Genomic DNA, 23318 nt, shown 5'->3' with positions numbered 1-23318 from the left:
CCAACACCTGCTACAGACGTGATTCTATATGGTCATTCCCAGTTGGGTCCTAGCTTACCCCAAGCAGGATTCTTTGCTGTTCCCACCACTTTTCTCAAAACCAAATCCCCTAGCACTAAAGGCCTCAGCTTCACTCCTTTATCATATGTCTGCTTGAGCTTCTGTTGATAACTGCCCATCTTTACGCTAGCTACTTCTCTTCTTTCCTCAATAGTATCTAAACTATCACATATCATCTAAACTATCGCATAGCATGCATTGATTGCCCTCAACATTATACTATTCAAATCTCAAGGTGGGGAAGCCTGACTCCAAAAGGATTATTGCCTCCATTCCGTATGTCATTAAAAAGGGTGTCTCGCCAGTTAATCTTCGGGGAGTAGTGCGATAAGTCCACAATACATGAGGCAACTCCTCTACCCATCTTCCTTTAGCATCATCTAATCTCTTCTTAAACCCAGCCAAAATGACCTTGTTTGTAGCCTCAGCTTGACCATTTCCTTGAGGGTACGCCGGTATTGAGTACCCGTTCCTTATTCCCAAATCCCCACAATACCTTCGAAAAGCCTTGCTATCAAACTGAATTCCATTATCGGAGATCAGAGTATGCGGGACTCCAAAGCGAGTAACAATATTCTTCTAGATGAACTTCTTAGCATCTGCGTCCCTGATGTTAGTTAGCAGTTCGGCTTCTACCCACTTAGTAAAGTAATCTGTGCCGACGAGAAGCCACCTTCTATTACCAATCGTCCGAGGAAAAGGTCCGACGATATCCAAGCCCCACTTAGCAAACAACCATGGACTAGATAACGGATTTAAGACTCCCCCTGGTTGATGAATGTTTGGTGCAAACCTTTGACACTAATCACACTTCTTTGCATACTCTTGTGAAGCTTTCTGCATATTTGGCCACCAATACCCCTGGGTTATGGCCCTGTGGGCTAACGATCTCCCCTCAGTGTGACTTCCATATATATTCCCTCATGCAATTCTTCCAGTATGGGCTCAATAGCTTCAGGATGTACGCAGAGCAGATATGGTCCCGATAAGAACGTTTGTACAACTTCTGCTCCTCGGAAAGCCAATAACGGGGAGCACTTCTCCGTACCTTTTCTGCTTCCACTCTGTCCTCGGGTAATAAACCATGTTCTAAAAAGGCCACAATCGGATCCTTCCAACTCGGCCCCACATGAATACTATGAATCCCAATTGTCGGGACGCCAGCGAGACTGGAGCTCATCAAATCCTCCACCATCACCGTCCGCGGTAGCTTCGATCCCAAAGATGTGGCTAGCATGGCCAATGAATCAGCATGGACATTCTGCCCTCTTGGAATTTGTCTCACTTTAAAATTTTTAAACATGCCTAACACCTCTTTGACTCTGTTGAGATATTTCTTCATTCTCTCATCTCTAGCCTCAAATTCTCCATTAACTTGTCCAACAATTAATCTAGAATCACAATAGAACTCAACCATTTCTCCTCCCAAGTGCCTAACCATTTGAGCACCTGCCAAAAGAGCTTCATATTCGGCCTCATTGTTAGTGGCTATAAATCCCAGCCGTAATGACTTTTCCATGATTAACTTCTTAGGGGTGATCAACACAATCCCAATCCCTGCCCCTTTTCGGTTAGATGCCTCATCTGTATAAACTTCCCAAAAGAGAATGCTACCAGGCCCAATAGACATCACGGTTAGCATGACATCTTCTTGCTTAACACCGCCCTCCGTAAATTCTGCCACGAAATCGGCAAGAACCTGTCCTTTGATAGCTGTCCGGGGCATATACTTAACATCATAGGCTCCAAGCCTTGTTCCCCACTTTGCCACTCGGCCAGTGTAATCTGACTTCCTCATGAGAGCCTGTAAAGGCAATTGGGTAAGTACAACTACCGTGTGGGCTTGGAAGTAATGGGGAAGCTTTCTTGTTGCATGCACGATGGCTAGCATAGCCTTTTCCAAGGGTAAATACCGTTTTTCTGCCTCTTGCAAAGATTTACTAATCTAATACACCGGCTTTTGAATTCCATCGTCATTCCGTACTAGGACAAGACTTACAGCATAATCCGTGACTGCCAAATAAGCATACAACACCTTTTCCTTCTCCGGTCTTGATAATATTGGCGGATTCGCCAAATATTGCTTTAAATCTTCAAAAGCCAAGTCACACTCTTCAGTCCACTGAAAGTTTCTCCATTTATGCAAAAGATGATAAAAAGGCCGACACCTGTCCGCAGATCGAGAAATGAACCGATTTAACGCTACTGCCATACCAGTTAGTCTCTGCACTTCCTTGGGATTCCAAGGAGGATGCAAACCCCTGATAGCCCTAATCTGATTAGGGTTAACCTCAATTCCCCGATGCGTTATCATATACCCAAAAAACTTCCCTGAGCTCACTCCAAAAGAGCACTTAGAAGCATTCAAACGCAGTTTATGCCTCCTTAGGACCGAGAAGGTTTCTTCTAAGTCCATCAAATGGTTTTCTACCCTTTTGCTTTTAATTACCATATCGTCAATATATGCTTCCATGTTATGCCCCAACTGCAACTCAAACATTCTTGTCACCATTCTTTGATAAATAGATCCTGCATTCTTGAGACCAAAAGACATTACTCGATAATGATAATTGCCGTTAGGAGCACGGAAAGCTGTTTTTTCCTAATCAGCCAATGACAAAGGTATTAATGATAACCCTGAAAAGCGTCTAGAAAACTCATCCGAGGATGCCCTACATTTTCATCTACTAGTTGGTCAATTCTCGGAATAGGAAAAGGGTCCTTTGGGCATACCCTGTTCAAATCAGTGAAATCAACACAAACTCTCCATTTTCCGTTCTTCTTTTTAACCACAACAGTGTTAGCAAGCCATTCAGGATAAAAAGGTCTCTTTAATTGCCCCAACCTATTTTAACTTATTGAGATCTTCCTTTACAGCCTCGGCATGCTCCTGAGAAGCGCACCGAGGAGGCTATTTGCGGGGCACCGCCTCGGGACTAACATTCAGGAGGTGGCAAATGAACTCTGGGTCAATCCTTGGGACATCATATGTCGTCCAGGCAAAAACATCACTATTAGCCTTCAAGAACTTAACTAATTCCACCTTTTCTAATGCAAGGAACTGGGATCTCACCTGGAAATATCTCTCTTTATCCTCCCCTATAAATACCCTGTCCAGCTCTTCGGTGGAATCTCCATCCAAATCGGCACCCAACTCCCGGGTAGGCTTCTTTACTTGTTATAAAGTTTTCTGGGTTGTCCCCATTTCCAAATTCTCACTTGTTCTAACAATCGTGGACATTACACGCTGCCTGGCTACTGATTGATTACCATGTAACACTCCCACCCTTCCATGGATAGGATACTTCACCTTTACGTGCAAAGTTGATGAAACTGCCCCCATTGCGTAGAGCCATGGCCTAGCCAATATAGCTGTGTAAGGTGAATATGCCTTGACTACTATGAAGTTAACCTAGACCTCTTCGTCCTCAACCTGTACAGGTAACCTGATCATTCCCTGCGGAATTACCGGCTTCCCATCAAAGCCTACTAACGGTGAATCATATTTTTTCAGATCCTCGACTTTTAGATTTAAACCATTAAATAAGTCAAGATACATAATTTCCACCCCACTTCTGTCATCCACTAAAACTCGCTTCACATCATATCCCCCAATCTGAATGGTTACTACCAAAGCATCATCATGTGGTTGGCATGTTCCTTCCTTATCTTCCTTAGAGAAACCCAATACTGGAGTTGCCGAGAATCTCATCCTTTTAGCTAGTTGATTGCCCCTTCCACGGCCTCATTCCCAAAACCACCATGCACGGACATGACCCGAGAAGGCTCCTCGACTCCTCTTCTCGGTTGTGCCAAAATGACATTAATGGTGCCTAAAGCTGGCCGGGAAGTACTTCCACGATACATTCTCGTCCCTTGGTGCCCAAATTGCCCTTCCGGCCGAGACAAGAAATGATTGAGCTTTCCCGCCCTGGCCAATTGGTTCAAATGATCACGCAATGTCCTACATTCTTCCGTGGTATGTCCCTTGTCTTGATGATAATGACAATAAAGACTTTGGTTTCTTAAGGATGCATCTCCACTCATTTTATTAGGCAGTCTAAAATAAGGCTCATTTCGTATTTTCTCCAATATTTGGTGTATGGGTTCCTTGAACAGTGAATTAACCAAAGGGGTCCCGGCTGGCAATGGATGACTTGGGAAATCTCACCTAGGATAATTGCCTTGATACCCCATCCCCCGAAGATCCTTCTTCTCCGGAAATAGTTTTGCTTTCCCTTTGCTTTGAATTTGATCCTCCTCAACCCGTTTATACTTGTCTATACGGTCCATAAGCTGACGTATATTTACAACCGCTTTCATTATCAAGGACTTCCTCAGGTCGTGCTCAGTAGGGAGACCTACCTTAAAAGTCCTTACAGCCACATCTTCATCAATTTCATTATAGGTTTCCCAGTCCCGATCTGAATAAGTTTTGAGCGTTTCTCCTTCTCTCATTGTCATAGATATCAATGCATCCAAAGGCTTAGGGACCCTACTACATGTTATGAACCGAGCCCCAAATGCCCTTGTCAGCTCTTCAAATGACCTTAAGGATCCTTCCTCCAATGCATCAAACCATCGCATGGCTATCGGCCCAAGATTGGAAGGAAAAGCTTTACACATCAATGCTTCATTATTCGAGTGAACTGTCATCTTCTGATTAAAATGGCTAACGTGCTCCACAGGATCAATCCTGCCATTATAAATGGTAAATACAGGTTGAGAAAACCTATGGGGGAGCTTTGCCTTGTTTATCCATGCCATGAAAGGGGATTTAGAGATTTGCCTCAAAGCTTTACTCATTGCATCATTCCCCGTACCTTGATATGACCATTCCCCAACTCGCTTCTCTCCCCTTTTCTTTGCCTTGCCCCCAGAAAAAGTATTGAAACGGGACTTACCAGGAAGGGACTTAGATGCCTGATGATCATCCCCCCCTCGTCTTTCCTCGGAGCTATCACTGGACGAGTAAGATGGGCTCCGCCTACCATGTTTCCTCCGCTTCAGGCTTTTGCGCAGATAATCTATCTCTGACTGCATCTTTTGCAACACATCATCACGAGAAACTTGACCCTCAGTATGTGATCGTCGTCCACCTACTCGATCACTATGATACGATTCCACCACCACACTTGGGGTGTGTTGCTTACCGTTTTTGCGTTGCGTGCTTATAGTTTGGTTCTCCCTTTGCAAACCCACTGATTCTTCCTTTTCCTGACTTGCCTCCGCCATTTATTTTCAAACCAGAACGTCACACTTTATTGTTCCCACAGACGGCGCCAATTGTAAGGACCAAAAATCAAACACCAACACCACAACCAAGAGAAGGGCTAATAATTCAAGGCCCAGAACAATAAATTTGTAGAGAGGGAACGAAACAAACAAGGTATTGACGCTCTGATCTTATTATCAAAATTAAAACTACACTCTCTAAGACTCTATCTCCACTACACTCTTTAAGACTCTATCTCCTATGAGTTCTGTCCCTTCGTTTCTACCTCTCTTATTTATACCCCTTACTCTTGCTATCTCAACCCTTCATCTCTCACCTTACTAGCCTCATTTGCTGACATTTGTCCATTTTTCTATAATCGGTAATGGAAAGAAGCTCTAGTGCTGTGCCTTATACTGTTCAGGTCACCTCCACATTAATGCACCAGATAAAGCTGGTGTTCTCTATTCAATGCGGCCAAAAAGCTTGGTGCAGAGCATTCAATGCGGCGTTCACAGTTACCTACCCACAATCCAGATATTTTCAATTCCTCTTTAGTGCCTCACTGATTTACCCTTTGTATTTCCCCCTGGTAATCCTACTTCTACCTTCTTGGCTCCTCAGGCCCTTGACTTCCATCGTCCTTTATTTCTTATACTTCACAGCTGATCCTCAGCCGTTCATCTTAAGTCCTTGGGTCTTCGGGTCCTCACAATTTTCATGACCTAATAAGCCAGTTAAGATTTTGATAGTTGGGATTGTTTGAATTATTTCTTCATTTTTTTTTTCTAGTAGGCTAAGTTGGCTAAAACCATACTCGGGATTCTTTGATCTAGATTTGGTACAGTTTTTATTTTCTTTTGTTTATATTGCTTAAAAGATGAAAATTGAACAAAAATACAGCTGTATCTAGATGAAAATTGAGGTTTTAAAAAAGCTTTACCTACCCAATTTAATTAAGAAAAAAACTTAGCCAAGCACACTTGAAAATAAACTAGAGTTTGAGTAATTTTTTTTTTTTAAATGTGGTGTTAAAAAGTTCTACATAAAAGAATAAGTTAACTTACTTTCATTTTGGGATGGGAGAAAAGAAAGGGGTGTAATGGTTGAAATTATGGAAAGGAATGTTTTAAGAATATTTCATTTACTTTCCTATTTGGAAGTTTAATACTTGGAAGTAATGTAATGGACTAAGGGATTGGTCATGACTCATGAGGAATTGTTAAGAACATTCCATTCCCCAGGAAATATTCCTCCCATTTTTTAGTAGAGCATTCATTCAATGATGAAAGGGAGATTTGCCTCTTCAAAAAAATTAATGAAAGGGAGATGAAATACCATTTATATCCCTACTTTGGAAAAAATAAAATAAAATATAAAAATGAATGCAATATATATATAATTTTTTGTTCTCAAAAAAAAAAAAAAATTTTATTGATAAATCTTTCTTTCCTACCCCATCTTTTACAACACACATTAGAGAAAATTAGCCTCATCACATGCACTTTGCGCGTGCAATGAGACTTTTTTTTAGTGATCCTATTTTGTAGCAACAAAAAAAAAAAAATTGTTTTTATTTTATATATATAATTTTTATTTTGAGAATTTAATTTATAAATGGATAAAGAAATTTGAAAATCTATAGAATAATGACACTATTTTTTAGGCAATGTTTTAGTGGGAGTTAGAGTTGCATTTTTACTGAATTGTCATTTAGTTTGTCTCTACTTAAATATAGGGGCATTTTTGAACTAAAAAAATAAGGAATCCAAACAGGGGAAGTCCCTTAAATAATAGTATAGATACACTAGGTTATATTCCATTCAATTCAATTATTTTATGAGTTATTCATTTTATTCATTTCCATTCTTTTAAGAGTGAGGTTGGCTTAAGATGTTACAAATTTTACTATATAACCTTTATAAATTAATGTAATACACTAATAAGAAAAAAAATAAAAAGTGATTCTAACGTTCATATATGTTGTTGTCATCTACCAATCAAGTTCATTATTATATCAGTTTGTAAAGATTATGTAGAAAAGTTTGTGGTATTTTTAGCATTTTCATTCTTTTAAAAACTTACAAACATAAAGGGACTTTAATTCCAATACCGTCTATATCAAAAACCAAACAGTTCCTTGACTTGATGAAAAAGAATGATCATCATGAAGTGAATTCCACAAATTTAAATATTTCATATCTATAATAAAAATAAAAACATAATTTTGTGCATTTTTAAATATGAAAAAAAATATACTTTACTTTCAAATCAATTTGGAGGAAAATTCTTTCAACCTATTACATGATGATTAATAAAACCATTAGTTGCTATCAACTATTTAGCACATGACCTATTAATGAGTTATGTGCATTGTTTAAAGAATACACAGATAATTTTATGAATCGCCACATAATATGTTGAAAAACATTTCTCCAAACTGATTTAGAGGAAAACTTTGTCATTTAAATTTAAGGTGTTCACGGCCGGGTAAATTGAGTAATCTTAATTAGTTTGAATGAATAAAAGTTCTGTTTCAGTGAAAATGGTAGGAGATAGAATTCCACCACCACATAGATCTAATGATCCTTAAAATTGCAGTTCTATTCTAATTTGAAGGGTTTGAATCCAAAAAGATGTTCCAACTTCAAGAATAAAAATATGATATATTGTAGCAAAACCACCCGCCTTCTAGACTAAGATGGTTCTACAAGAATTTACAGCACAAGTGGGTGACAAATTCATGCATACCACATATTTACACCAAACTAGCTAGGCAAGGATGCACCATTGACCAGTTTTGAAGAACAGAAAATATTTTTTTCTAACGAATAAAAATGAGGCAGATTGTTATTGTCTTATAACTTCTGTGATGATTTTGAGAATGAAGTGTATCGCCACAAAATCCCTCCAACCAGATTGTTTATTGCGTGAGAAGCCATTGGCACAATAAGGCTAGAAGACATAATTGTGGCATAACCATACACAAGCCCAACAAAAGTTGCCCTGAAACATGTCAAACACCAAAATCCTGATTAATTGGAGCCCACAGTGCCTGAATAGTTTGAAGATTATTCCGTAGGACATCAAACAATACAATCCAAACTTCTTCTGAGTTTTATTTTTTATTTTTATAAATAAGTCGACAACAATGGGGAGGGGGGATTTGAACACTAGGTCTCCTAATATGAATTCTATTTACAAAAATAGTTAACTATAAAAAATAATCCATGGCTGGATGTCCAAAGGCTGTTAAAGTTGTTCACTTATAAGATGACAGATAACTACTCATGTTTAATTTTCGCCTTAAATGGACTAGTGAAGGCATCACATTTGCTTTGAAAGTTAGAGCTATCAGAGAATGGAAAGTAGAAGATGCAGCTAGAAGGGCATACTAAATATTAGTAGGGACTAAATGAAGAGGATATATGCCTACTCTTAATTTAAATAAGGTAAAGTGGAGAGTCAATGCAATTGATTCATGAATTAATTTGGAGAGAATGAAATCTTAATCAAGTCAAGAAGATGAATACCAGATAGCAAAGGAATACTTTCGGCCACTGCCGACATGTAGAACACCAAAAATAGCGGCAACCAGAAAGACACTCTTCCAATTGAATCCAAAAAGTGGTAGCAATGCACCACGGAAAAGCAATTCCTAGTCAACCATGAACCAGCACATGTAACAATGCACTCATAATAGAACTATAATTAAAAACAAAAACACACACAAAGATGATAAAAACATTTTTCTTTCCTTATTACCTCACTAATACCAGGCAGGAATGCAACAATTATGTAATCCAAAATCTGAAGTGAAGCAAGGACCTGCATCAAATATAGGATGTTGTTGGAATTCATCAAAGCAGCTAAGGATTGGTACAATATCAACTCAACTGGAGTAGTATCTTCTTTTTCTTTTTTTTGGGGGAGATAAGGGTTGGGGGGGGGGGGGGGGGTTACTTTTCTCAACCATCCAATATATAATTCTAGCTATGCTGACAGTTGTAGAGATGCTACTTTTATTACAAAAATTAAATAATATGTACGAGTCCCTCTAGAGACAGTTAGGAAAATCAGTACAGCTACCTGCTGATTGGCTGCTTCACTAGACTCGGCAAAATCTGGCCATGTTTTCAGTAGTAGATATCGGCTTGATGATATCAATACAACTATTCCTGTAATCAACTCAAGATGCCACATCTCAAAACCAACTGTACATGGGGAAAACATGACACCCTTTTAAGTAATGAATGCCCAATTCCAGTCTACAGCGTAAGAGGCAAAAAGGATGTATAAAAATAAAATATAGAATATTGGAAAGATGATTCCATATTAGAATGACATTCTCCACATTATTTAATTATCAGGAAAATTATTTTAATAGAGCATCAGGGCATTCTACATTTCAATAGATTTCTAATCCTTTTTGCAGATTTGAAAAATAAGCAAATTTTGATTATTCTAGTAACATCTTTTATGAAAATCAAAACCCAAAATTATATTTCATATCCATGAGAAAGTACAATTGAGCTTTCAAAATCTAGAAAAACAAAACCAATAATTTGATTTGCATTTGGTGTCTGCTATTCCATTGCCATTGGCTGATTGGCTGCTTCCCGCAAATGTTAATCATGTTTTAGGACAACTATTCATTTTAGATGATTTTCACTATCCTGTCTGCTCAGTTTTCCAAAAAAAAATTTCAAAGAAAATGTCCCTTTGCATTCTGCGGAAAGAAGCAGGATGTTGAACCTGAAAAGGGAGAACAATAAAAAAAGGTTTTCAATGACAAATTTGCAATAAGAAGTGAACACAAAATTTATACATGATACTTCTGCGGAGCAGTCAAGGATTGGCAATCCTTCCACTGATGCAACATGGGATACCTGCAAATAGCAATTAGAGAACAAAATTAAGATCCAGATGATTGACCAAACATAATGTTGCCCGTGAAATTTTTTAATTTTTATTATAGTGAAATTGAAAATTCTCTTTTACTCCAAAGTGACACGTCCTGACTAAAATCAAGAACTTAGCATTGAGTAACAAAGTTTTATGACTGGTATTTGGTGTGAACATAAAATGTTGATATTAAGGCTGAGTTTGGATAGGGTGGCTGCGTCTGGTGTTCGCGTTTTTAACTTTTTTTTTTTTTTCTTCCCTGCGCACATCTTCCAACAGGGGACAGGTGCACTGTGCACCACTGTGCGTGAACAGTAACCGCACAGTGGTGCACTATTCATGTACTTTTCAGATTTTTTAAAATTAAAAATGGGACCCGTGTCACTATTCACCCATTTAAAAATTATTTTGCTACAGTGTTTTCAATTTTCAGTTTTCAGTTTCAGCTGTATCCAAACGGACCCTAAATAGAAAATAAGTCATATGGCGCTGATTGCTATTTAACAATATGACAGAACATTACTCGCATATTATAAGAGGATACAAGGATGCATTGTTGTCTCACAATTTTGATTCCACTCTTATGTAGTGATTCAATCTAAAGAGAAAAAAGGAAGAATCCACAAGGTCAAAAAGGAGGAAGCGAACACATTTAATTCAAAGAACACAACGAGAAACCAAACCGGAGGGGAAATGACATGAGTATGACTAGGTGGCTTCTTACAATCCCAGAAATATCACTCTTAGACAAAAATAGAGTAGAATGCCAAGTTAGTGATGCATGAGAGTAAGCATACCTGACGAAGTATTATACCCAAAGCCGCTATTAATCCAGAAGTGATAGTACATGCCTGAAGCACAGTACTCCTGGAAGGCTTTATTGTAGAATTCTGATCAACTGAATTTTCAAAAGAGGAAGCTGTGTTTTCATCTTGAACATAATCATCTTTTGTGGGAGGAACATCTGCTACAATTTCAGGTGGTTGTCTATTTCTTCTCAATTTCTTCACTGAATTCCGGCTTGCAAAAGCCCTTGTATCAAATCTAAAACCCTGCAAAAAGAATTATATTAGTGTGAGATGATAGAAAAACAAAAGTTCTGCAATTTTTCTCAGATTTAACATCTAATTACAAAAAAAGAAGAGAATCTTACACTGTGCAATGTAGAAAGTACAACCTGTTCCGCATCATAGAGGTGAATAACCTTCCCACCTAATCGCATGTAATCACATTTGAACAATCATACAAAAATTAAGCATTTACAAATAACAAGTACATTGTCAATGGAACATGAAATACGGCAAGACTAAAAATAGAGCTTCTCAACTAAGAATATGTCAATGCTGTTAGATGGGGCAGCTTGCTATTAAGATTGTAATGTTAGTGTAGAATTTCAGAAAAGAATTGCATGTTGAGGTTGCATTGTTATTGTACTGCATAAAATAAAGCAACCAAGAAAAAAAAAAAAAAAAAAACAGAATGAAATTATGAAATATTCCATTATTTGTAGTACAAAGCCTAAACGAGGACTAGTTCTTGTCCCTTCCTCATTTGATTCAATCTCTCTGTGCTATTATAAAGTAATTTCTTCCTAATACACAGTCAAGACTTAAAACCCAAGTCTTATAAATCCCCTCCCATATTTGCAAGCCTACATAATAACATCCCAGGTCCATATATAGGACCAACAAAATATCACTATCATTGTGCTGCAACCACAACATTTGGGAAATTAAACACTAACACTAAATAAGGCTTTATAAGAAGCAATGTCTGACCCAATCACCCAACTCTTATATGCATGAACCAAAACGATTGATCAACGCACAACCCCCATCTGCCTTAATGGAAATGTTTAAGAATAACATATAAATATATGTGTGTTTGTGCAATATAAACTTAGCAAAACATAAAGAGAGAGAAATATATTAAAGGGGTTTGAAAAAACTAACCCATGAAGGTAGATGCTCTGTAAGGAAAGAGGATTGTAGAGACATTGTTTGTTCTGGTCCAACAACAGTTTATAGTGAGCAAACCCATATATATATATAAAAGATAGCAGCTTCAAAATCCAAATGGGTGCACTTCACTTTGGATGTCTGTTAAATTCCAACTACTACTTCAATCATAAAGAGAAAAGAAATGGGTAAAGAAAGTAAGCACTATATATTTTTAACAAAGCAACTGGAATTCAGAGAAAACCAAACCTTATTTCAGTTTTGCTGGGAAAAGCAGAAGAAAGATGTTCAAATTCCCTAAGGCTGAGAAAGTAAGAACTGAGAACACTGAACAACTGAGTTCAACTCTTCCCAACCGTTTGTTTACTCTGTGTCTAAATTTTCAGCTATCGCCACGTGGCCATTTGGGGGGATAGTTTTGGAAATTCAGAATATTCAATTCAAGGACCAAAAGAGAGCTTCTCTCAATCTCAATCCTTTTTTTTTATTTTTATTTTTTATATATATATATAAAAAATAATTTTATTATTATTAAGAAAAAAAAAATTCAATGGTTATTTTTGAATAATCCTCGTCCACTCCATACGTTCCAAGGAAAAAAAAAGAAAAAAGGAAAGTAGATAAGACTAATAAGTATTAAATCCAGTTTTATTTATTAAAAAAAAATACCCTAAGAAGAAATTAACTCCTGTAATATAAATAGATATTTATTTTATTTTATTTTTTAGGTTACAATTCTTGAATTAACAACATAGTCTATATATAATAATAATAATAATAATAATAATAATTGGTAAAACTGAGAAAAAATCTAATTAGATTTCAAATTAGATTTCAATTAGAGTCTAATTTTGTGCCACGTGTCCCATCTAATTTAAACTTTTAAATTTTTGTGCTAAGTGAGTTAATTCAATGTAAAAATTGGATTTCAATTAGAGTTTAATTTTGCGACATGTGTCCCATCTAATTTAAATTTTTTAATTTTTGTACCAAATGAATTAATTTAGTATAAAAAATGAGGAGTCCAAAATAAGTAAACCATAAAAAACATAATTTTGAATGATTTTATATTTATGAGTTTTTTTTTTTTTGTAGAACTAAAAACAATTTAAGTTTATAAGTCATCTATATATATATATATAAGTAAAGTTGAGAGAAAATACAATTAGAGTTTAAATTGAAATCTAATTAGAGTTTAATTTTGTGCCACATGTCTCATTTAATCAAAAAATTTAAAATTTTCAACTAAGTTAGTTAGTTTAGTGTAAAAATTTGATTTCAATTAAAGTTTAATTTTACAAAACGTGTTCCCTCTAATCAAAGTTTTTTAATTTTTGTGCAAAATGAGTTAATTTAGAATAGAAAACGACGAGTCCAATATAAATAAATCATAAACAAATAATCATATATCTAACACTATATATAAAATTAGAGGAAAAGAGAGTTTCAATGATTTTATATTTATGAACATTTTTTTTTATAACTAAAAACAATTCATTTGGCACAAAAATTATATATATATATATATATTAATAGGTAAAATTTAGAGAAAATCCAATTATATTCTACAATTGAAATCCAATGTTGTACTATGTGTCCTAAATTATTTATTTTTAGAGAGTTTTATTTCTTAATTTTGGAATAAAATGTGAGATCATATCATAAATATTCATTCAAGTGAATTATTGTTAAATATCCATTCAAGTGAGTTGTTGTGTACAAAAATTAAAGAGTCTAAAATTAATGAGCATAAAAATATTTAAAAAATGAAAAATTTATATTTTCTACCTAATAACATTTTTACAAGACTTTTTAAAGAGTTAAAAAAAATATAAGAATAACAATTAATAATATTCAAATTATATTTGTAAAATTATTATACTATGTATTTTAATGTATATCTTTTAAGTATATTCATGCATATGCATGAACTTACAAGCTAGTACAAGTTAATATTTGTATTCAGAATATAGTCCAGATAGACGAAATTGAGATTCAAATATCTCTCGGTGCTCGTTGGAATTGAATTGGATAATTATGAGTTTTAATTTGCTCAACAATAAAGTTGTAGTTAAATCAAAATATTTCAGAAATAATTTCCTATTTCAATGAAGATCATTCTCAGTCTCAACACCAATCCTCAAAGTCTCGCATAGTTAAAACTTAAATAGTTGGAAAGAGATACGAGAAGTCTAGAACAAATGGTGTGTGTCACCACTTACACTTCATGTTTCATCTACCAAACTTGAAACTACAGCTCAATATTCCAACAGGACAAAAAACTTATTAATTAAGCATCTCTCTAAAAGCAGAGAGGCATGTATTCCCTGAACCCCTAAAAAAATATGATTTCAGAGAATCAATAAGGTGATATGTAAAATATGAACAAGTACCACCGAGACCATAAAAGAATGGGGAAAAAATAGAAAATGTTATTTATCTATGATACAACTTGCAGACTAAGAAAATCATTGTGGTATGATCCAGAGAACAGATGATCAAAGAATTCGTCACAAAATTGTTGCCAACAGCCATATATGCAACAAGAGCGAATATGCAATAAGGCCTAGCCTTGCTTGGGGACGACTCATCAAAAGTCGACCACCGGATACCCTGCATGTACAGATTAAAAAGAAACTTAGTATCAAGTCTGTATATAGAACATAATCCAACTGAGTTACGACTTTATTCCCCAGTTAGTCCAAATTTCAATACAATAATTGAAACATAAACTAAAGCAGATGATATGGCATGTTACCAGATTCCATCAACCCGATCTGCAATCAACTTTCCTTGTTTTGGAATGAGACCTGACGTGTTCAGAGACTTGAATACATGACCTGGATAAGAGAAAAAAAATACGTCAATTACCTGAGCTTTCTAAACTGAATATTTGGTTGAAGATGAGATAGAATGCAAACCTTTGTCTTCATCACTTCCCTCATTGTTGATCAAACGTTCAGATTCCACATCAACATTAATTGCGAGATGCTCAGCTGAACCCTTTCGCACAGTTCGTGCAACGGTGGCTGGCAGGACAGGAGATTTTGAAGTCTGCCCAAGTGAGCCCTGCATAAGGCAGGCAATGCTTTATACATGCATCTTCTCTATTATTTGGAAAGGAAAATTTTGAGTCACCCAACAGCAAGTCTACCCAAATTGTGTTACATATCATTACTCCTTTGCCTGAACTACATCTTTCTTTTTTTAATATCCAACTTAAGTTTTGAAATTCATTCGGGAAGAGAGAACAAGAAAAAGGATTGAAGAAAGCTTTAACTTTTCCAATGGAAAGTTTTAACAATTAGGTTGGTCACATAGATCACCGAAAAACGAGACTCTGTAGGCAGTACAGATATATGTATAGAATATATTAATTAATCTAATTTGTCTAACTGGAACATCTGCAAGACCTGAACATAAGGTCATTTGAGATCCAAAAACCAACACAGTTTGCTTAATATTTATCCATGAAAACTTTGTTCAGAGAAACAAAAATATCATGCAGGAAGAAAATTATATTAAAAAAATCATGTAATTCAATAATTACCGCATCTTCAATTTCAGATATCTCGGACCCTGTAGGCAATGAGGGAGCTTCAAAGATGCTCCTTTCCTGAACAATCTCTGTCTGAGCACTCCTATCCTGAAGTGAGTCTTCAAGAACTTTAACTTTGACTGACAATTCATCCACAACCTTTTGGCTTGCAAGCAACTTTGTGCCAAGCTCCTGAGCTTTTGATTTTGAATTTTCCAATTCCAAAGGCATGGTCACAACCTGCTTTTCTAATACTGACAGAAGTCCCTTGACACCAGCAGATTTTTGGTCAAACAATTCACCTCCTAAAATACCTATAATTTTCTCCAAACCAAAAGTGAACTCAGACAGTTCATCCTTCACTTTTTCGGAATCTTGTCTGTCCCTGACAAGTTTCTCAACTTCCTCCTTCAGATGCTCAATTTCCAGAATCTGTGTTGTAATTGTTGATTGCAGCTCTTCTTTGTCATGAGATAATAACCTCACTTGCTGCTGCAACTCAGTAACAGTATCAATAATGTAAAAGAGCTTCTTTACATGAGCAGAATTATGGGGCACCAGGTCTCCAACTTCTGACTCTGCCGTCGGGATTTCAATCCCTCCAACTTTGTCAAGGAGTGTTTTCACTTGGGATGCTGACAGAAGGGAGTCTTCTGCCTCTGAAACAACAAATATGAACAAAGAAGTCAGAAGAAAATTGACAAAATAATAACAACCAAAATAGATTTGTGCAGCAAGATCCCATCAAAGATGTTTACCTTTTTCTTTCATTAACAAAGTATTGGACAGTGAGGAAATTTCTGCCTCTCTTTCCTTTAACTTGTCCTCTTTGGAATGAGAATCATTTAGTTTAAGCCTCAGCTCACTGCATGAAGTTTGCAACTCTTCTACCTCACTCTCTAGCTTGGAAACTCTATCTTGGTTTAGATCCCTTTCTTCAATAGCTTTTTCAAGACTTGTTATACTTTGTTTCAATTTATTTTGCAATTCTTCAACTGTAGCGGCTGCCACATTACTTGTGCTCTCAAACTGTTTAACCAGAGATTGAAATTTTCTAGTTGCCAATAACAACTTATTTGCAGCATCAACATGTTTGTTGCCATCAAGTCTTTGTTGCTGCTCAACTGTAGCATCTCCATCAGTATCTCTCATTTCTAAAGACAAAGTATGGTTCAACTTCTCAAGCTCAGGAACAGAGATAAGTTCCAATAGATTGTTCTTCACTTCAATCTGCAGTTCTCTCGTAGCATCAGTACAAGCAGACAACAAAGTTGCAACATCATTTTCTAAAATGGATATAGTGGTCTCCTGTTCCTGTTGAATCATTTCCAGATTCTTTGATTTTTGTTTCAAAGATTCAATGTGCTCAAGTACAAATACTACACCATCCTGTGTTTCCTGTAATTTTCTCAACAAACCTGCGATACACTCATCTATAAAAGATGAAAAACCTTCGACTTTATCATAAATAATTTTGTTTCTCGACTGGAACCCTTCCACAGTCTTTCTAAAATGTGAAGAAATATTGTCACCATCTGCAGCACTCACCCGGCTGTTATTGATTTCAACATCAACAATATTGTTGAGGCTATTTGAGAAAGATTTCATAACATTTGAATCATCCTGGAATAAATAAAACAAGCCAATTAGAGAAAAGATGGAAAAGATTTAATAGGAGAAAGAGAAAAGCTTTAGATTCATTCTGCATTCTTAAATAGAAAAAGAGAGCATGTTAGCAATTAAGAGAGATCCACAACCACTAATAAAAAACCAAAAAATTGGCAACTGTCATCTGTTTTCAAAAGCAAACAAGTGATCCACTTGAGCATACATATACCAAACCAGTGGTATATTTTTTTCCATTGACAATTCTAAATATAATTGAAAATGCCTTGTCAATGCTAACAATTCTGATTTAAAGACCCAGAATGATTGGCTAATCGAAGTTGATGCGCTCATAATGATTATATAGGTGAAGGTAATTACCAGTTACAGAATCAAGTTCAGAAAGGCAAAATCTAAATACACACATATGGAGATCTACCAAAATAACATGCACAGACACCCTTTCCACCCCCCCCCCCCCCCCCCGGCGCTCCCCACAAAAAAAAAAAAATCATTCAACAAGAAAATTTTTGATCCATACACACACATGCTCATATATAGGTTACCTCCATGACATGGTGACTTTGCAGCTCTTCTAAATCCACTTCTACGAAATGGGTCCTTATGTTTTTAAGAATGAGATCCATTTTTCTCAAGCTCTCGAATTTCTTCTCAAAGCATTCTTTTACCCTTGATAACAGAGTCTCATCTTTCATAATCACTTGAAGATCGTTAAGGTGTCCAGCAAGCTCTATAGATTTGCTTTCAAAACTGCCACTGGTTCCAGCCAACTCTTCCATGCATGCATTTAACTTGGAATTAAGTGACAATAGTTCCTCTTCAGCATTTTTCTTTTCACCTTGAAGTACAGAAACATCTTCTTCTGCCCTCGACAACGCATCTTCCAGCGATTTTATTTTTGCATATGAATCTGCCAGCTTGTTAGCTTGGGACCCAGCTTCCTCTTGCAGCTTCTTTAGCTCATTCTCCAAATTAGTTCTACCAACTTGTGCATCGTTATTTTGCTCAGTCAGCAAAGCAACATTAGTCTCTACCTGAGACAGTGAATCTTCAAGTGACTTTATAGTTTTGAAGGCCTCTGTTAGTTTGCTGGTCTGAATAGCAACCTCTTCTTTCACTTTCTCCAGATCCATCTCTGCAGCAGTTTTACTTACTTGAGCCTCTTCTTTCTCTCTGAACAGCACAGATATATTATTTTCTGCTAGGGATAAGGCCTCTTCAAGTGACTTCCTAGTTGCACAAGCCTCGACAAACTTGCTGGTCTGGGAACAAGCTTCTTCTACTGCTTTCTGTAACTCTTGTTCAATATTTGTCTTCCCAACTTCTAATTCCCTCTTTTCTTCAGCTAGTTGAGTAACATTGTTCTCCGCAACTGACAATGCGTCTTCCAGTGATTTCACTGTTGCTTGGGCTTCTGCTAACTCACTAACCAGGGTACTGGCATCCTCTTTCACCTTACCTAACTCCTGCTCTGCGTGCGTCTTAGCTTCCAGGCATTCATTAATGTACCCAGAAAGCCAGTTCACCTTTCCTACGGGCTCATCAAAAACTGTATCAACAGGAAGAACGATGCCATCAATAGATTCAACCAATTTCTGTAAAATTTTATTGCTCTCCAATAAGAATTGCTCAAGTTGATCACGTTGATCTTTCATCGCAGCAAGATCAGCCTCCAACTTTGGGATGTGCTCTACGTCAGTAGACAATGTTTCAATCTGGTCTCTGCAGTCAGCGACTGCAGATTCTTGCTGCTGTAACTCGAGCTTCAACTTTTGAATTTCTGAGTTCTTTTCATCCAGAAGCTTTTTCAAGTTCTCCCGATCTTGAACCAATCCTTTGCCTTTCTTAACTGCCATGGATAACTTCTCCCTCACCAATGCAGACTTCTCTTCCGATCTTTCAAGATCCTTCTGTAGAGAGCTCTTTTCCTCTTTCAGTGCTACAATTTCTTCAGATACCAACTTTAACTCATTCGACACTTTTTCCACCAAAGTAGACTTCTCTTCCAATCTTTCAAGATCCTTCTGTAGAGAGATCTTTTCCTCTTTCAGCGCTACAAGTTCTTCAGATACCAACTTTAACTCATTTGAAAATTTATCCACCAAAGTGGACTTCTCCTCTGATCTTTCAAGATCCTTCCATAGAGAGCTCTTTTCCTCTTTCAGTTCTACAAGTTCTTCAGATACCAACTTTAACTCATTCGACAGTTTTTCCACCAAAGCAGACTTCTCTTCCAATCTTTCAAGATCCTTCTGTAGAGAGCTCTTTTCCTCTTTCAGCGCAACAAGTTTTTCAGATACCAATTTTAACTCATTCGACAGTTTTTCCACCAAAGTGGACTTCTCTTCCGATCTTTCAAGATCATTCTGAAGTGAGCTCTTTTCCTCTTTCAGTGCTACAAGTTCTTCAGATAACAATTTTAACTCATTCGACAGTTTTTCCACCATAACAGACTTCTCTTCCGATCTTTCAAGCTCATTCTGAAGTGAGCTCTTTTCCTCTTTAAGTGCTACAAGTTCTTCAGATACCAACTTTAACTCATTCGACAGTTTTTCCACCAAAGCAGACTTCTCTTCCAATCTTTCAAGATCCCTTTGTAGAGAGCTATTTTCCTCTTTCAGCGCTACAAGTTCTTCAGATACCAATTTTAACTCATTCGACAGTTTTTCCACCAAAGTGGACTTCTCTTCCGATCTTTCAACATCATTCTGTAGAGAGCTCTTTTCCTCTTTCAGTGCTACAAGTTCTTCAGATACCAACTTTAACTCACTCGACAGTTTTTCCACCAAAGCAGACTTCTCTTCAAATCTTTCAAAATCCTTATGTAGAGAGATCTTTTCCTCTTTCAGCACTACAAGTTCTTCAGATACCAACTTTAACTCATTTGACAATTTATCCACCAAAGCAGACTTCTCTTCTGATCTTTCAAGATCCTTCCATAGAAAGCTCTTTTCCTCTTTCAGTGCTACAAGTTCTTCAGAAACCAACTTTAACTCATTCAACAGTTTTTCCTCCTCTGATCTGACCATCATCTCTTCTTCGAGTAATTTCTCACACAGCATCAATTCGTGATCCCTTACATACAAGAGACTTTGTACTCTTTCAAACAATTCTGCATTAACATAGGAAGAATCCAAAATGGCACTGCTCTGTTCTTTTATCTTCTCAAAACATCTGTGAACAAGACTGGAATTGTCAGAGAAAGTCTGATAGACCCCTTCTTCATTTTCCATTTCAGTTCCAGAAACCTCAATCAACATTTTCACTATCTGATCCTTCTCCACTGAAACTTGATGCTCTTTTTCAACAATCTCTTTGTATTTTCCCATCAGGTCGGCCAACTCTGTTTGAAAATAATCCTTTTCCTGTAGTTCTGCTGAAAGAGAAGCACTTAACTGGTCCTTCTCCAATGTAACTTGACGTTCTTTTACAACAATCTCTTCATATTTGCTCATCAGCTCAGCCAACTCTGTTTGAAGATAATCCTTTTCCTGTAATGCTGTTGAAAGTGAAGCACTTAAGTGATCCTTCTCCAATGTAACTTGATGTTCTTTTTCAACAATCTCTTCATATTTCCTCATCAGATCAGCCAACTCTGTTTCAAGATAATCCTTTTCCTGTAATGCTGTTGAAAGTGAAGCACTTAAGCGGTCAATCTCATTATGGCCAGCTTCCCTTGTTTTAGCAATTTCATCCTGCAAACTATTTACATCATCTTTAGCCCGGTAAAATGACTCCCTCAGCCAACCCACTCGAGCTTCCAAGTCAGATGATGAAACTGTCTCCGGTAGATCAAATGAGGAAAAAGCATCTTTCAATTTTTGAGACTCCAGTGAAACATCCTTTAGTACATTTCTCTCATCTACAAGCCATCTAAATCTCTCTCTAATATCCATCGAAAGAAGTTCCTCAGGTACACCAGCCTCAGACATAATTTCATCAATTTTTTCAAGAACGGAAGTCCTTTCCAATAGTGTTTCCTGCAGAGATGCAATCAAATTTTCACTTTTGACCAATTCCTCCTTGCTTAGTTCATCAGACTCCAATGCGCTAGACTTCTCTTGCAATGCAATCAAACATTTCTCAAGCTCACTTGTTTTATCAGCTAGAGAATGCTTCAATGAGTCTCTCTGTTGCACCAATGCCTTTCCCTTTGTCACAGCCATGGTAAGCTTCTCTTTGGTATTAGCACACCTAACCTTCTCCTGCTCAACTTCTATTTTTGTGTTTGCAAGTTCTGCATTCACTTTCTCAACCATTTCTTTATGCCCGTCAAGTTGTTCCACTAATTTCCTATTTTCATCCTCTAGATGTCTAACTTTATCAATCAAATCCTCCTCCTTTCTTTTCAGCTCAAGTAACTCATCACGTGCAGCAACACAAATAGCCCCATGACCCTCTTGCACCCTGATATCAACCCCAGTCTCGTTCAAACATTGCCTAAGTTGATCAATTTCAGAAAGAATCTGATTGTACTTCTCAATCAACAAAGAGTTGCCTTTCTCAACCTGAATTATTTTCCCACTAATTGAATTCTCCAATGATTCTTCTTGATAACCTACCGATGCTAGAGAAGCTAACATCCTGTTTGCCACATCATCTACATGCCGATCCTTTTCCAACGATACTTCCAAAGAATTCTGAACTGAACTCATATAAGATGCCGCAGCATCATTCGCCAATGACAACTCAGAAACCCGTGCATTGAGATCTCCAATCTCTTGTTCCTTAGTAAGAATAACACCACGAATTTCTCTCATTGTCCCCTCAGCCTGCAATCGTTCCTCTGAAGCTAATTTAACAAACAGTGAGCATTCCTTTATCATTTCAAGCAAAGGGCTATTATCATTTTCCCCACTCTCATTATCACCAAGCAACGGCTGCTGATGATTAATCAGAGCCTTAAGCCCGTGACGAAGCTCAGCAACTTCCCTAGCAAACGCCTCTCTTTCGTCCTGCACACCAAAAACCACAAATCAATAACATAAGAGAAGTGCAACGTCTACAACATTTTCAAGTTGTTACTGGTTCTAATTTTGCTCGTCAGTAACAACCCGCCACTTAGAATACATTGTGAAAGTGGAGTGAAAATAGCATTTCTGATACCAAATTGATAATCACAAAGAGTAACTAAACAAAACTACCCAACTAAACAACTTTTTTTCGACCTTGTATTCCCGTGCATTGCTCAGTCGTCGTTGTTGTTGTAGTTCCGGCTGCACGTAACCATCCAACACCCCATTTTCGACTCCTCGAACCCCATCATCACCCGATTCTTCCCTCACTACTGCTACAACTGCTGCTTCCTTCTCAGCACTCGAAACCAACTCGTCCGAGCAGTCAACAAAATCACCCCCCTCTTCCTCCTCCTCCGAAACCCCATTATCATTATCATTATCATTATCAATATCATCATCAGCACGACCCATCACCGACAATAACGCCGGTTCCTGAAATCATTTCTCAACCTCTCACTAAATATGCACAAATTACAACCATTTCTCACATCAAATCAAAATTGATATACTTTCAATCAATCATAAATTCATTACCTGATTGACTTGGTCATGGTCATGGTCATACCCGTTAGCTTCTTGGGGTGCCCGAATTGCATGATCCGGATTCGGGTCAAGAAAGTTGCTATTCTGAGCTCCAGAAACTTCCAGAACCTGCTCTGAGCTATGATTCTCAGACATTTCTCAATTGCTCATAATCGAAACTGTTGCCCCCCTCCAGATCCGTGAGATTCGAATAACGAAACCTGAGAGATAATGAATTCAAAATCTAGAATCTGGAAATGAAAAACGAAACCCTAGAAACGGGAAAATTATTATTGTATTTGACCTGAGAATGGAAACGGCGTCGTGTTGTTGCGGTGATCGGACGGTTCACGATGAGCTTTGGATTTGAGATTTGAGGACTTCTAAGTTCTAAAGAGTTGTAGTTAGTGGAATCTGGAAATTGTTGCACGGAGCAATTAGCAAAAACCACCCAGTCAAATTAAAATTTCCCACCC

The 23318-nt window shown here is 37.1% G+C and overlaps 3 protein-coding genes across 6 annotated transcripts; all 3 read right to left on the bottom strand.

Annotated features, from left to right (window-relative positions):
* Nucleotides 1–279: 279 nt before the first annotated feature.
* On the bottom strand, nt 280–1951 carry LOC142629003 (uncharacterized). Its single transcript, XM_075803007.1, has 2 exons — nt 1109–1951; nt 280–579 (listed from the first exon to the last, which is right to left on the bottom strand). The coding sequence occupies exons 1-2, from the start codon at nt 1949–1951 to the stop codon at nt 280–282; spliced, it is 1143 nt and encodes a 380-aa protein (XP_075659122.1).
* Nucleotides 1952–7849: 5898 nt separating this feature from the next.
* Nucleotides 7850–12484, bottom strand: LOC142627622 (uncharacterized). 3 transcript variants are annotated; one of them, XM_075801497.1, is made up of 9 exons: nt 12388–12484; nt 12133–12296; nt 11334–11392; nt 10978–11232; nt 10104–10164; nt 9365–9489; nt 9041–9103; nt 8809–8933; nt 7850–8281 (listed from the first exon to the last, which is right to left on the bottom strand). In XM_075801497.1, the coding sequence occupies exons 2-9, from the start codon at nt 12218–12220 to the stop codon at nt 8134–8136; spliced, it is 924 nt and encodes a 307-aa protein (XP_075657612.1). In that variant the 5' UTR covers nt 12221–12296; nt 12388–12484; the 3' UTR covers nt 7850–8133. The 3 variants fall into 3 exon arrangements, with proteins under 3 accessions (XP_075657612.1, XP_075657614.1, XP_075657615.1); XM_075801499.1 differs by having other exon boundaries at nt 12133–12279; XM_075801500.1 differs by having other exon boundaries at nt 12133–12185; nt 12388–12469.
* A 1817-nt stretch (nt 12485–14301) lies between these two features.
* LOC142627186 (trans-Golgi network-localized SYP41-interacting protein 1) lies at nt 14302–23318 on the bottom strand. Of its 2 annotated transcripts, none has more exons than XM_075800985.1 (9): nt 23147–23318; nt 22855–23063; nt 22471–22752; nt 17848–22257; nt 16435–17299; nt 15689–16335; nt 15060–15207; nt 14897–14978; nt 14302–14751 (listed from the first exon to the last, which is right to left on the bottom strand). In XM_075800985.1, the coding sequence occupies exons 2-9, from the start codon at nt 22996–22998 to the stop codon at nt 14649–14651; spliced, it is 6681 nt and encodes a 2226-aa protein (XP_075657100.1). In that variant the 5' UTR covers nt 22999–23063; nt 23147–23318; the 3' UTR covers nt 14302–14648. The 2 variants fall into 2 exon arrangements, with proteins under 2 accessions (XP_075657100.1, XP_075657101.1); XM_075800986.1 differs by having other exon boundaries at nt 15060–15192.

Source organism: Castanea sativa, chromosome 3 (genome assembly GCF_040712315.1).
Source record: "Castanea sativa cultivar Marrone di Chiusa Pesio chromosome 3, ASM4071231v1".
Taxonomy (NCBI): domain Eukaryota; kingdom Viridiplantae; phylum Streptophyta; class Magnoliopsida; order Fagales; family Fagaceae; genus Castanea; species Castanea sativa.
Note: the sequence above shows the minus strand (reverse complement) of the source record. Positions and strands in the feature narration are given on the sequence as shown.